We start from the raw sequence: 15,399 nt of genomic DNA, 5'->3' as shown, positions 1-15,399 counted from the left end.
ACTGATATAAACGTTTTTCAAAAGTATTACAAAACACGAACACACAACAGCTAACATTTCTAAAAACTTGCCACATATGTGTTTTAAACTAGATTTCTAAAGGATTTCTCTATTTTATCATCTCGAATAAATTAAATTTGTATGCATTTCTATAAGCATATTCCTGTTCCTGTTCAAAGACGCGCTGTTGGAGCTGCATCTCCAACAATATATAGATCTCAGGGCGGTTTGAATGTTTCGTCCGATATAAATTGAGGATGAGAGAGAGCGTCCTGCACATCTCAGGCACGCATCAAGCAGTGAGATCATATGTGATATAAATATCTCTTTGCCAGCAGATCTGCTCCAGCTCCTGCAGCCGAGGGTAATGCCCACCAGTGAAACAGCGAGTTACCTCAGAGCGCTGGAACAACAGCAAAATGCTGGAAGTGGCCTAACACGCGCACAGACAGCTCTCTGGAAAGAATGAACGTTCCTCTCCTGCTTTTACTCCTCTTTCAGTTGCCTCGCTCTGCAGTGCTTACGGGATCTGAACGCGCGTATTTGGAGCACCAACTTGTCGAGGAAGGGCGCGTATCAGGGCGCAGGACTGGCAGACTGTACTGTAGAGTTGGAATAGGTTTCCACCTTCAGATTCACCTCGATGGAAGAGTCAACGGGAGTCACGAACCTAATCCGTTAAGTATGTTATCATTTACCATATCTTTATGGACTTACAAACATTTGGTTATGTGGAGAGTGAGAGTGTGGAGAAATTAGTGACTAATTGATTGATTTCTGATAAATAAACTTACCAATACTCAATACGAATGCCACTGTGCTAATTTACATCCAAAACGCTGATAAATTATTAAAATGACCCAATGTAATCATTGAAAAGCTTCAAAAGCTTGTATGTTTAAACAGTTTTGCATAATAGAGAAGCTCATTCTCATACAGACAGAATCATAGCAGGTTATTGATGAGCTGTGCAAATATACTTGAGACAATTTTAGCCACAACAGGACACAAGTAACTGTTATTGCAGATTGACCTGGCTGAATGAATGATAAACTACAGTGCTTCCTCTTTGGACTCTCTCGTTTGGAGCGGCTTGTTTATTTACAGGTATGGGGAACAGGTGCAGCGGCTGAGATCAGAATGCTAGTGAGCTGAAAGCTGGAGTGAGTGGCATCATTAACATGCCATGCACTAGATTTCTGTTAATGGCTGAATAGCTTGGTGCACATGCCGTAGTACTTGGTCTATTTAGAGGGTCTACTGTAAAACAGATGATGAAAATTAGATTAAAGTAAAAAGGACTGTTATGAGTTTGGCTGTGGGTGTTAAGTCCAAATGCCAGACAGAATATTTAGAACATCATTGACCTGAAACATCTCTCTGAAAGAAAACAGCCTAGTCAATCTAGTTTTATATGCAGTCAGTTTTATATAATTATGTGAAAGCAACTCAAAATAAAAGAATATATATGCAGAGTGCACACAATATAAATGAAAGCACCCCAAATGTATAGGACTGGCAACAGAAAGTCACATTTTCTGGGTGGTTGTTTTTACGATGTCTGCGTGTTTTAGAGTATGTGTTGTTGTATTTTCTTTATTGCTTACTGTATAAAAGCATCTAAAATCCTGTCTAATAAAAAAAGACATGACAAAGAGGCTATGTTTATTGAATCAACACTGAACTGAACACTGTCGCTGCATGCTTATAGCTGAATTGAACTTGTTTCATAATGAATGAACTTTACAGTTCAGTTATTGAACTGAACTGAATCATCACTGAACTGATTTGAGCTGAATAATGACATTATTATCTTGCTACTGTTCCTTTACAGCAGAATTTGAATTTGTCGCATATTTAACGAAGTGTGCATTATTGTGAAGCTGCTTTGAAACAATTTCTATTGTATAAAGCGCTGTAAAAATAAAGTCACACAGTCAGTTTTTGGAATTAAATGTATTTACTAACAGATGTGACTCTCAAATTGTTGTGTACATTCAGCAGCAGACAGGAGTAAATAGAATATTGTCTGAACTGTAACTGAACTCAATCCTCTTCTTTAACCTGTGATAGCCTCGAATAATACTTGTAACCATAATGACAGAATATAATATCAAGATTATATATTGTGTCTTTAAGTTGTTTTTGTTTTTTGTTTTTTTAGCTAATTTCTGTGTAACACCCCCTACTTTTGTCCTGCTAGATATGCAGCTAAAAACTCTAGTTCATTTTGGTAACACTTTATTTTACAGTGTCACTGTTACATACAGTATGTTACATGTACTGTAATTACGATAGTAACAACTATTAATTATGCATAATTACATGCAGCTAACCCTAAACCAAACCTAACCCTATAGTAACTATAATGTTACTCAGTACTTAAATGTATAATTACAGTGTAACAAAGACACCTTAAAATAAAGTGTAAACCATTTTCTTCTTCTCTGCATGCCCAAAGACTTAAATTTGCCATTTTTATTAGATGAGAGAGGTTGATAGACCTAACATTAGTGATGACAGCAAAGAATAACAGTGCACGTCTCATGGCATACGTATGTCAATGACACAACAACCTGCACATATCACATGAACTTGCTTTCAAAATTCGGTCATGACACTTTGACACTTTGGTTATAGAACGCGTTTGTCACTCTCTTTTATAATAATAACTAAACAGAGCAGTATGTATCACTCCAAACAGGAATTACAACTGTATTCTGCTGCTGTGTGAACATAGCCATTGTTTGACCTTTGACATTTAGGACATAAAGGTCATCAGTCATCACTGCAATCAATGTGTTTTTCTCAATCTGTAGGTGTGCTGGAGCTTTTTGCCGTGTCTCAAGGGGTCATAGGGATCCGAGGGGTTTTCAGCAACCGATTTCTAGCCATGAACAAGAGGGGGAGGCTTCATGCAACTGTGAGTCTGATCCAACACTATTTTAACACAATATAAACTTATATATCCACTAAAAGTAAATGGAAACCAACCCAAATGTGCTAAACAAACTCCCCATACACACTTTTGAGGGAAATCTCGGCTTACTATGATATTTGTGAGCCTTTGCAAATTATCTCTACAAAGACTTGTACAGCACACAGCAGTGGAGAGACACACTGCAGTTTCAGAGCAATCTGGCTTTGCAGGGGTCTGGGCTGTCTGATAGAAGGCTGAGCTTATTAGCATGTGTTAATGGGAAGAGCAGATTAAAACGAGTCTGGGGTAGTTGATAATCTTGCAAGGAAGAGGAAGGGAATCAATATGTGTGTAAATAAAGTTGGGCAGCTGTAAGGGTACTTCATATGCAAACAGCAAGAATAGGGATTTATGCATACAAAGAAACAGTAATAATCTATATTCATTTTTAGCTTTATACTCTTGCATAATAGGAACTGCCTTTTTTCCAGTTTATCTTTAATTTGAGAGAGAGAAAAAAAATCATCATAAAGGATCGGTTTAGGGAACACTACAAAACCCCAAACTCAATCTAACCAATGTATTCAAACCAATCTATCATTATCATTATTCAGCTTTCACCTTTACATTTTACATATATATATATATATATATATATATATATTTTATTAGCACTTATACTTGGTCACTTGGTAAGTATCTGTCACATGTACATAAAATTATACATACTGCCATTCAAAACCTTGGGCTCTGTAAGATTTTTTAATGTTTTTGAAAGTCTCTTGAGGTCACCATAAATAAAGTAAAACAGTAATATTGTAAATTGTATTATTACAATTTAAAATAACTGTTTACTATTTTAATATATTTTAATTAAAATGTAATTTATTCTTGTCAAAATGTCATTACTCCAGTCTTCAGTGTCACATGATCCTTCAGAAATCATTCTAATATGCTGATTTGTTGCTCAAGAAACAATTCTTATTATTATGACAGTTGAAATTGGGCTGATTAACATTTTTGATCTTTTTTTTTTTTTTTTTTTTGTATTTTTTGATGAACTGAAAGTTTAAAAGAATATTATTTATTAGAAATAGAAATCTTTTGTAACATTATAATTGTCTTTACTGTCACAAAAAGAATTTAATGTATCCTTGCTGAATAAAAGAATTAAGTTCTTTTTATATAAAAATTTATATATAAAATGTTCTGTATTTATGTGCACCCTACTTCACATTAAAGTTTTACAATTTTAGAAAAATCTCGTAAGGGATGGATAATAAAGTAGTCTGATAAATCTGAGGATTAGCCTCCAAACTGCTGCAGACATCATCTGTAATTAAAGCAGCTGCAGCGGCTCCGTCAGACTTGAATTGGGTTTCATTTCCTCAGACCAGCTACAGTTGCACAGGCTTATTTAATAGCTGTCAGCTTGGGTTTTAAACCCCAAGCACTTCACTCCGTAGACAAGTCGGTCAAACCAAAGGAGTATCAAATGACTTAGCGTCTGATTTTTGTTGCACTGTCTGTCATATTTAATATTTAGATGTTTTCATAGTGGCAATTTATTGCTGTGATAATGGCAAGGAAGACAGATGTACATTATGCCGTGTGACCTACCCAGCAAGCCATTACTAACATAATCTTTGCAAAGCTTAAGAGGTCACCGCATTTATTGAGAAAACAATAGGGAGCGGGTGAGAAACCAAGAGGGAAACGGAGATGCAAACGTCTCCTATTCCATGAAAAGCAATTGCTCAAGAACCAGGGGTGTGTTTCAAATTAATTTAATTTTGCTCACATGCTCTAAAGATAAAGAAAACAACTCTGAATAATACAGCAACAGTTATGAATGGGGTTAAATCTGCCGTGCTAAGATGTAATGACTTGTGTTTGTGTCTACAACAGTATAACGCTGGTGATGCAAGGCTGAACTGTGGCGGTACCACAGTATATGGGAAATCTTGAGAGAGGATTGTTTGTGGATAATATTGGGAAAGAAAGCTGTCAGAGAACAGACACAGGTCGAGCAGCTGTACAAGTTCATGACTTGACAATAAAATGTCTTCTGCTCTCAGACACCGAACAACAGACATAAGGGATTTCTTGTATCTCCTCAAACATAGATTGAAATAACCCCCAAAAAATGTCATAAAAGGATGTATCCTCAACAGCTGGCTGCTTTTTAAAATGAAGGTCATGAGGCACTTCCAGAAGACAAAAACCATGTACCCTAATCAAACAAACGTTCAGATGTTTTTGGGGCAAATTACCACATTTAGGGGAGAGAGCCCCTGTGAAGTTATGGTGGGTCAAGTTGTGACTGGCATGTTTAGAAAATATTGTAATGGCACCATTTTCTGCTTTGCTGCACTCTTCAGCAAACCAGAACAGTTTTATTATTTTAGAGTTTGGGAATTATGCAAGACCTCTTACTTGGTACTGACCCTCATTAAAGTCATGATATAGTTTCCCACCAAATGTATTTTTAGAGAGTGAGGCCAAAATTCTTAATAATGGTGGTTGTGTACGGTTGTTGGTATAAGCTGCTGTTTACAAAATACTTAATTCACTTAATGCAGACTTTAAATAAAGGCCATTTGATTTACTATAATGCAACACATTCATACATTTGTAGCTAAGGCTTACAGGGATAGTTCACCCAAAAATGAAAATTACCCCATGATTTACTCACCCTCAAGCCATCCTAGGTGTATTTGACTTTCTTCCTTCAGACGAATACAGTCGGAGTTATATTAAATAATGTCCTGGCTCTCTTAAGCTTTATAATGGCAGTAAATAGAGGACGAGATTTTGAAGCCCAAAAAAGTGCATCCATCCATTATAAAAGATAACCACACGGCTCTGGGGGGTTAATAAAGGCCTTCTGAAGCGAAGTGATGCATTTGTGTAAGAAAAATATCCATATTTAAAACTTTAAAAACTTAAAACTGGCTTCCGCCAGACAGCCGTACGCACGTTAACTTACGCCAAAAGACTAACCCCTTACGCGATGTAGGAGTAGCGTAAGCTTTGACGCGTCTCGCTGTTTAAACAAATAGGGCTGTGCAACAAACTCCAGCTCCTCTTCTCTTATATCGAAATCCTCTGACATTTCTCTTTAAAAATTCTAAATTTTTAGACTTCTAATTCATGACCAGCGTTTTGTGTTGCTCTCCTCTGTGCTTCCGCGTTCGTCATTGCGTCATGCGTCAGGTCAGAGTTCACTCTTTAGCCATAAATCGATGCATACGGCTATCTGTCGGAATTATTTGTGTTTTTAAAGTTTTAAATATGGATATGTTTCTTACAAAAATGCATGGCTTCACTTCAGAAGGCCTTTATTAACCCCCTGGAGCTGTGTGGTTATCTTTTATGATGGATGGTTGCATTTTTTTTTTGGGCTTCAAAATCTCATCCTCTATTTACTGCCATTATAAAGCTTGGGAGAGCCAGGACATTCTTTAATATAACTCTGACTTTATTCATCTGAAAGAGGAAAGTCATATACACTTAGGATGGATTAAGGGTGAGTAAAACATGGGGTAATTTTTATTTTTGGGCAAACTAACCCTTTAAATGTCTTAATACTTATTGGTGCACACAGTTCAGTGTGTTGTAGTCAAAACCACCTCAAGACATAGGAGAGTCAAGTCCAAGCCAAGTTCAAGTCCTTCTGGTCTCAGACTTAAATGAGCTGGTCTCGACGACAACGCTGGGTATTAGATATACCTAGAGAAGTCTAAAGTCACATTTGACAAAGAGCCATCAACTTGAAGAAACAATTATAGACAAATAATGAAGTAGTCTTATTGAAGCATGCTTCATGCCTGCTATCTAGTGTTGATTTGATCAAATTCATGTGATTGAATCATCTGAGCTTTTACTAGAGAGAGATCTAATACAGTAGGAGTTATATTAAATAATGTCCTGGCTCTCTTAAGCTTTATAATGGCAGTAAATAGAGGACGAGATTTTGAAGCCCAAAAAAGTGCATCCATCCATTATAAAAGATAACCACACATAGGAGAGTCAACTTGAAGAAACAATTACAGACAATTATAGACAACATCAACTTGAAGAAACAATTATAGACAAATAATGAAGTAGTCTTATTGAAGCATGCTTCATGCCTGCTATCTAGTGTTGATTTGATCAAATTCATGTGATTGAATCATCTGAGCTTTTACTAGAGAGAGATCTAATGGACGTCTGGTCTTGTCAGGGTATGGCTGCATTTCTAAAACCCTACCCAAGGGAAGGGTTTTCACAGTACATAACCATAGATTGCCAACGAAAAAGCATGTGTCCTGCTTTCCTCTGCCTTGGAAGGATGAAGTTGTTTCACAGCCTAATGAGTTTTCAGCCCACACAAACAAAGCTCTGCTTCTGTCAGTCACCACAATCTTTGATTGGAAAGTCGGTTTTGATGACTTTGAGCTGGGAGATAAAAGCAAGACTTGCAATTATCCTGTAACCCCCTCAATGCTTCTTTCTGGGGCTCAGTGTCTATAATCTGCTTGCTGCTTTTCATTAGCTCTCTTTATGAGGGGCTAACTCAATCAGGCCACAAAGTGTTCTCTCTCCAGCAGCTGCTAATGTGGCATCCTACAAAGTGTGTGCACAGTAATTACTTATTGTGTGCCCAAAGTGTTAAAGCTTTATTGATGTGCTGTGGCTCTGTCTATTGCTGTGGTATAAATTGAAGCATGATACGAAAGCTGATCACTTACATACACAGATACAGTCTGCTCATAAATGTACATCCCCTTTGCTGAATCTGTTAAATATTTGTTTTTGTTTTTTTAAATAAGAGGGATTAATAATAATAATAATAATAATGATAATGATAATAATAAGAATCATCATCATTATGCTCATCATTGTGTCATTTTCTTATTCAATACTGCCTTGATGAAAATACAGTATTTGAGATAATGATATTTACATATATTCCACAATACAGCATAATGCATGAATTTGACTGTTGTCTCCACAAACATCAGTTAATGTTTGTTGCCTGTTGTGATAGCTGTGGATGAGTCTCTGGTCCTGCAATTTCTTTGATTTCCCAGCATTCTCTGCACACATGTTTTTCCCTGTATATGATGTTTGACATCAAGATTCCTCTCAGGACAATAGAGGGACTCATACACAACTACATAAAATGCCAAATGTCGTTAATAGTCAGTGAGCATGTATTAACTAATTAATTAAATTTATGAACAGGATAATATTGTAAATTATAATATCAAAAATTCTTGTGGAATATTTGTAAAAAAAAAAAAAAAAAACTCTTGTGCAGCTTCTTCAGCGCAGTAATAAAAATATCTGATCTTATTTTTATTTTATTTTTTTATATTTTAAAAAGGGTATGTAAACTTATGAGCATAGCTGTAATGGTTCAGCTTCTTATTTGTTTTAGTTTGAGTTTTAGTGTATATTTAAGACCGTATACAGTATCAGCATGGTACATTTGGTACATTTTTTTTTTTTTTTTTTTTTTTTATAGGTGTCAATACCATCATTGCCATCTCTATCCTTGCAATACAGAAAAACAAAGCCCAAACCAGTACAGAATCCATACAAATAATAAATATTAGAATAGGCATTCACTCTGTTTTTTGTTTCTTTTTTTCTGTTTCTCAGTCTGTGCAATTAGATGTAGAAGAACTATACCTGGTACACTGAACATGTCCTCTGGTGTTTTGTGGTATCTAGTATTATACAAACTGCTAGTCTGAATTAAGAAGAGTGATTTAATTCCATGGTGAATTATGCAATCATACTTTCTTTTATTTTATTTTATTTGTATGCACACATTAAAAATGTGCTGGATAGCTTACAGAAAAAGGTTAGAAAAGGCAGTATAAGTTTAAGTAAATATCTCATTTAAAAGTAAGATGTACAAATATTAGAGGAAACCTTACACTAAATAAACACCATTGCAGCTGGACTCTAGCTGAAGTACAAACAAAGATCATCAGAGGGATCTAGTATCACTCACTGTCTCTGTTAAATGCCAAGATTCAAGATATATTAACATAACCATTAACATGCACAGGCGTATCAGTATCAGGCTGAACAACTTGTTGATTTTCTATCTTTGTAACATTTCATTCCCCCTTTTCCTGTCCTTTTCCCCAGGAGAGCTTTACAGATGACTGTAAGTTCAGGGAGCGGTTTCAGGAGAACAGCTACAACACGTACGCCTCAGTGATCCACAAGAACCATCGCACTGGTAGAGAGTGGTTCGTGGCACTTAATAAGAGAGGTAAAGCAAAAATGGGGTCCAGTCCGAGAGTGAAGTCACAACACGTATCTACACATTTTCTGCCGAGGATGAATCTACATGAAAAAACTGAACAAGGATTCTCAATAACAGACAATGAGCAGGAAAAACAACCACCTCCACATCCATCAAAGCCCTCTATACCAAAAGTCGCAGTCATCACTGGAAAGAGGAATCGACCGATAGTCAAGTACTGGCCGAAGTTTCGATTCGGATAGACCAGTGCTGTCTTAAACATGGACTAATCTTGCAAAAACGACAAGCTGGGAAAAAGCTGGTTTGCTGAAGTAACAAGTTTTCTCTTTGAGATGCTATACTTGCTTAACTTTGACAAGAGCATTCCAGTCATCATATATATCACATGGGCTGAATGAGCCAATCACGACACATTTTCAGGATGGAATGAACTTCTGAAGTCTGGTGTGGATATCATAAAGATATTTGAACTAAAATTGCTTCACAAAAGGATTTGCATAGTTATCCTCAGTGATTTTACAAAATAACTACATTTTTTATATAATTTACCTCACAGTATTTATACAATATTTATGTCTCTATGTTCAAGCTTTTTTGCACAAACAGTTATCCAGCTCCTAAGATTATAATGTTTGTGATGGTAAATATATTTTTTCAAAAGGTGAACAACAATACAAGCAAAAGAATGAATATTTTAAACGCTTCTGGATTGAATTATGCACATGGATTGTTTAATTGCTTAACAGAACGTCCATATTTCTGCTCTTTGAACAACTAGATGTCTGTCCATCAAAACTTTCAGTCTAACTGCTGACTGTCATGGAAATGATATCCTTTAATGACCCCAGTGCATTCCACAGAAGAGCGATGTCTCAAAAGGATAAACATGTCTTGAGACTGTCCTGTGATTTTATGAGCTCTGCTCATAGGTGTATCAAATGGCAGACAGTCATGGTATGACCCTTAACAAAACTGTCAAGCAGGACACACTGAAACGGTGTGGAACATCATCTTTAGTGTTTACAAGGGAAAGCAACCATTATTAATGCATTTCTACAAACATTTCACAATTCATTTCTAATAAACATTTCACTATAGTGTCATTAAAAAAAATCCTGTTTACAATTCTTACATTTATCCTGAGGCCATCGTCTGTTTCACAAAAATGTTGTATTTGGGCATTTTATTTGGAATGAGAAATTTATTTGGATATTAAGAAATAATAGAAATCCTTAAGAACATAAAGGTTTTTGTGGAGTTTAATCACAACAACCATTATTGCACACTTTGTTATTTCTGCATTAGATGTTCCTGCAATCAACAATGTGGCCAAAACCCATATTGTGAATGCAAGGTGGTGGTAGTGAATGTCTAAGTCTGAAGACTTACCCATTACAATTGCTATAACAGCTGTCTAGTGCCATTATCCTGTTGGGCTGATCCAAGGGGTAAAGTCAGGGTTTGGTGGAGGTCAGACATTCCATTGGAAAATGGTTTGCAACAGTGTCTCATCAAATAGGTTGAAATACAGGGGTCAAGGCATCAAGGAATCCACATCAAATGGTGTCTGCATAAGCCATAATCCTGAACAGTGCTATGAAGTTTTTTTCATACTACTTGGATATATGCTAAGACTATACATCCATTGCCAAGACTATGGACATTGTCTGGGGATACAATCTTTGCCATTCAAATTCCTTAAAACTGAAAACAATGATGGCAAAATGCATACAACTTCCACCCTGAGAACAGTTTGATGAAAGTTTAATGAGCTCTGCCACCTAGTGGTTCAGGATGAATAGCTTGGCTCCAAGTACATGTTGGCCTGATTTAGCAAAACATGATTAAACAGACCTGTTCGCCATGTTCAAAAGTTCAACAGTTTTGAATGAGACAACAAATAACACAAGCCACTCCCACAAAACTGTGCTTTAGCCGAATTGTTCAATTCGATCAAAAAATTCACTCCCACTAAATCCACTAATGTTTGATGCAGTGAAGATCCACAAAACCTGAAATAACCCCATTATTCATATAGTCAAAACATAAAAAAAAGTTCATCAACATATTGGTAATTTTGTTTATATTTTTTCTACATCACACATCCTTTAAAATAAATGCATGTATTTGATCATTAGGTAGGCTATGTCAGTTTAAAAACAGAGTAGATTTTACTGGGGAAAGAAATACCCCCAAAATACTTTTAAAGGACAAGGGGAAAAAGCTTTTTGTTATATTTTAAAATAGATTACGTAAAGTAACTCTTAAAACATTAATAATTAATGTTTGCTGTTAATAATGAATCAGTCACATTGTCTTTATACATAATGTCTCAAGATCATTTTAAATTTGAATGAAAAATTTGAATGCTTTATTTCTGGTCATCTTTTAGAGTAGAATTTGTAACAAAGTACAATGCGGTTTCTCTAAATTATATATTATATTATATTATATTATATTATATTATATTATATGTTTAGCCATGGAAGCTAAGACTGCAATAAATCATTACTTATGGAGTAGGCTTTGTGAATTGTGATTGTTTAACTGGGCGGAGCTTGCGAATTCATGATTGGATTACAACCGGAAAACATGTTACTATCACAGTCCCGCCACTATACAACTCTATCTGTTGCCATGGAAATATCTCAAGGTAAACAACATGGAGGACGACAACAACGACGTCTTTGCTGGTGAAACAGTAGAGAAGTTTCGCACCTATGAAGACTTCTTGGATTCTCAGATAAAACCTTTGGATCTATTTTACCTTGAGGTGACGCATCAAAATTAATGTTGTTTGGTACCGGGGCGCAAATCAGATATTTTCTCGAAATGCAAATAAACATTTTTAATTTACCGCCTGTAAGTTAAACCGTTTATGTCAGGTGACGTTATGAAACTCACAAACACTGTGGGTTCGGATTAATCTAGAAAACAAATCTGTCTTTTGTTTAACTTCTATTTCACCATTTTTAATTAGTCAATATGACTAGTCTTTTAGTGTGCTGTGCACAGAGGGAGTAACTATGGCCTGTGAAATTTTAGCAGTGTAACGATAGATGGCGACATGGTACTTCTGTCCTGTATGCTAAGCTCAAACGAATTACATTAATGTCATCTTACCAAACTTAATTAACTGTATGGTCTTCCCAAAGAGTGCACTTAGCCATTTAGTAAAGTAACTTTAGTTGATTGATTGATTCGTATTAACTAAGTTATAATCATCATTGTTATTATACTGCTGTAATTTAACTATGTCTGATTTAGTCGGTTTAAAAAAAAGCATACAATATTTATGTAACGTTATGCACTGTAGACTAAACAGTTTAACATGGTTGATCAGATCAAAGATGAAATGTGATATTTTATAGTTGATCACTTTGGGTTGTTAACAATTTAAATTTCCTGATTTTTTTAGCCAAATAAGTTTAAGTAATGTAGATTCAGTATTTGGCTCACAGAACATGACATTTGAAATAATGTTAATAATTAGGACAGCTTAATTGTTTTTAATTAACATTGGGCCTTACAGTGTGTATCTCCTTTAGACCAATTTTAGGACTTTGGATATAATTAAACAAATGATGGAATTTGCAATAAGACTGTGTCATTTTGAGTGAGGTAAAGTAATTGAATAGGCTACTACATATTAGACACTTAATGTAAACTCACAGAAAGCCCCACATGGACTGAAGTTAACATTTTTCCATCTGATTTACTTGATATAAAGTGCTTGGAAGATGAGGTTTATAAATAAATCAAACTTGAGAACTTAAGTATGAATTGTCAGTGTAACAGTCTATAAATGCCAGTGTGGGTTTTCCTAGCAAAGAGGACTCTAGGGATAGATTCAGAAACATAATATAGTTTTGTTTCATATGTGTGAAAGCAAAGGGGTTGCGGCAATAATCACACGGCTCAGGAAATACAACAAAAACAGTCTTTAATTAATAAATCCAACTGGAACAGGAAATCTCAGGAGATATAATACACAACCACGGAACAACGAACACAGACAGGCAGGCAGACAGGGAAAATCAAACACAATGACATAACTGCTACAATGTGGGGGCTCATTTCTGGTTGAACCTGTCTTAAGCTATAAGGTGTTATGTGACTTGAGTGGTTACACATTCAGTAATTTTCAGTGGCTGAGCTCTGATTCAAAATTTAAATGCACTTGTTTTTTTTTATATAGGTGTTTTTTGTAGCACAATAAACTATATGTTTTTAGGTAGTAAATGTAATTAATAAGCAGTACAAACAAATAATGTTATACACGACTACTGTTTGAGTTTAAGTTGATAATAAGAAATGAGCACCCAATCAGTTTATTAGATTGCTATGCAAATCAGCTTTGCCATCACAGGAATAAATTACATTTCAAAATATAAAATGGAAAATAATTATTTATACTGATTACTGAATTACTGTTTTGCTGTATTTTTGATTAAATAAATGCAAAGACTTCTTTCAAAGACTTTTTTTTATTACAGACCTCAAACTTTTGAATTATAGTGTATAAAATGTTATACGATTAAGTATTACATGTTTCTATCATCTATCTTTGATCTTTGTTTTAAATTGTAATTTAGGCTCAGATTCTTTGGTGACATGTTACAAAAAAATCTCTTTTTTGGCAGTATTAAGCAAACACATGGTGTCAGTTTCAGAGAGAAAAAAAAAACATTTTTACCTATTTTTACTTGACATTTTAATTTTCTACTGTTTGACTTTTAGTGTATTTATAAATGCAGTCATATTAACAGAGAGTTTAACCCTTCACAAATGGATTTTGCCAGCTTCCCAGGTTTTTTTTCTAGGCAGCAGCTCTCTACAAACTTAATGCCCTATAACCACATGAAAGCAGCTTCTCCTTTTGAGGGCATAAGGAATTTCACTAAATCATATGGAAATGATACTGTCCACTTTTAACTAGACTGTAGTGACATGTGGCAAAAATCCTTGATCCTGGCAGCCTTGAAACTGTCAGCACAGCTCATGTAATTTTGCCATATAAATAGCATGTGTACTAAAATTGGATTGATATAAATAGCACATGAGCACAAAACTAGCACAAATGTGTCATAAATACACTGGCCTGTTTGTACAGAAATGCCACAGCAGATTGTTGAATTGCATGATTTTTTTTTTTTTTTTTTACTTTCATATTATTCAGTCAGCTTCAACCACCCCCAGCTCAGCAGATCTGTGTTATTGCTCCTCTAGGATCAGGAACTGGCCCGCCAGCTGGTGGAGCTGGGCCACAAGGGTAGCAGTTTGGAAAGGGAGGAATTTGAGACAAGGAAAGCAGCTGCCGAGGCCTCCAGGCTTGCTTCAGGGAGCCAACAGAAGTAAGGTTTTTGTGTAGTGACCATGAAAAGGGGACAGATTTCACACCAGTATGTGACCTCGAGAACATGTATTTTCCAGTAAATGCATTGGGCCTCATTCATGAAACACAAGCAGAATGAATTTCTGCATAAATCATTTGTTAAACCACTCTGACGTAAACTGTCACATTCAATTTAATTGCGTTCTACGTACGAATGGTTTTACGAACAATTTATACAGTGATTCATTCTGCTCAAGTTTCATGAATGAGGCCCATTGACTTGGGAGAATGAATTAATTAATGACGCACATTCATTGTAAATATCAAAGACATCAAATGACAGTAAGATGGTAACAAATAATCTTGGATTATAGGATCTAAAAGTCTAAGGACACAACAGCCTCTTTTTAGAGCAATTTTGGCTAAAAGCACTATGGACTTTGCTGATGACGTGAATGCTCTTTATAGATGCACCTGACGGCTCATGTGTTTCTTAAACGCAGATCTTTAATCCCTTCAGTGTGAGAGGCAAAAGTTGTGTTTATGTATGTTTGTGGGAGTTTTTGGGATGCTGTAAACTCGGACTCTGACTTGGACGAGGATTACATAGTTGGTGTGGTGAGGCTTCAGGAAACATTTTTGGAGAACTATATTTGTGTTTTCTCGGGCTGCTTGTGGCAGCTCTCCTGCCTAACCACCTGCAGACGTGTCTTTGTGGTGTTCAGTGCTTGTCAAAATGCTCAGAAATTCTGGGTCTCAGTTCAAGTAAAATAATACTTCGAAAGAAATGTCTATTTCAGATTAAACTGCAGTCAAATAAGAAAATAACTCTTTAGGCACATAATTTGATACAGCCTTTTGCAATGTAAAGCACTA

At 35.6% G+C, this 15,399-nt stretch overlaps 2 protein-coding genes across 2 annotated transcripts in view; both read left to right on the top strand.

Annotated features, from left to right (window-relative positions):
- The first annotated feature begins 288 nt into the window (after positions 1–288).
- Positions 289–10,042, top strand: fgf5 (fibroblast growth factor 5). Its single transcript, XM_051894993.1, has 3 exons — positions 289–682; positions 2,820–2,923; positions 9,068–10,042. Exons 1-3 carry the CDS (start codon positions 466–468, stop codon positions 9,428–9,430), a joined length of 684 nt encoding a protein of 227 aa, XP_051750953.1. The 5' UTR covers positions 289–465; the 3' UTR covers positions 9,431–10,042.
- Positions 10,043–11,795: 1,753 nt separating this feature from the next.
- The window catches only part of cfap299 (cilia and flagella associated protein 299), a 59,524-nt gene continuing 55,920 nt past the window's right edge, over positions 11,796–15,399 (top strand). Inside the window, exons 1-2 of the mRNA XM_051894992.1 lie at positions 11,796–11,961; positions 14,418–14,542. Coding sequence (XP_051750952.1) covers positions 11,851–11,961; positions 14,418–14,542 — 236 coding nt within the window. The 5' untranslated portion in view covers positions 11,796–11,850. The remainder of the gene's footprint in view (positions 11,962–14,417; positions 14,543–15,399) is intronic.

Source organism: Ctenopharyngodon idella, chromosome 5 (genome assembly GCF_019924925.1).
Source record: "Ctenopharyngodon idella isolate HZGC_01 chromosome 5, HZGC01, whole genome shotgun sequence".
Classification (NCBI taxonomy): domain Eukaryota; kingdom Metazoa; phylum Chordata; class Actinopteri; order Cypriniformes; family Xenocyprididae; genus Ctenopharyngodon; species Ctenopharyngodon idella.
This window is presented reverse-complemented; position numbering and strand designations above follow the sequence as displayed.

Excerpts from the sequence above, each read along its gene's own strand:
- fgf5 (XM_051894993.1), top strand. The coding sequence starts at position 466 with ATGAACGTTCCTCTCCTGCTTTTACTCCTCTTTCAGTTGCCTCGCTCT. Across the intron at positions 683-2,819 it reads TCACGAACCTAATCCGTTAA|GTGTGCTGGAGCTTTTTGCC; the intron begins GTATGTTATCAT and ends CTCAATCTGTAG. Across the intron at positions 2,924-9,067 it reads GGGGGAGGCTTCATGCAACT|GAGAGCTTTACAGATGACTG; the intron begins GTGAGTCTGATC and ends CCTTTTCCCCAG.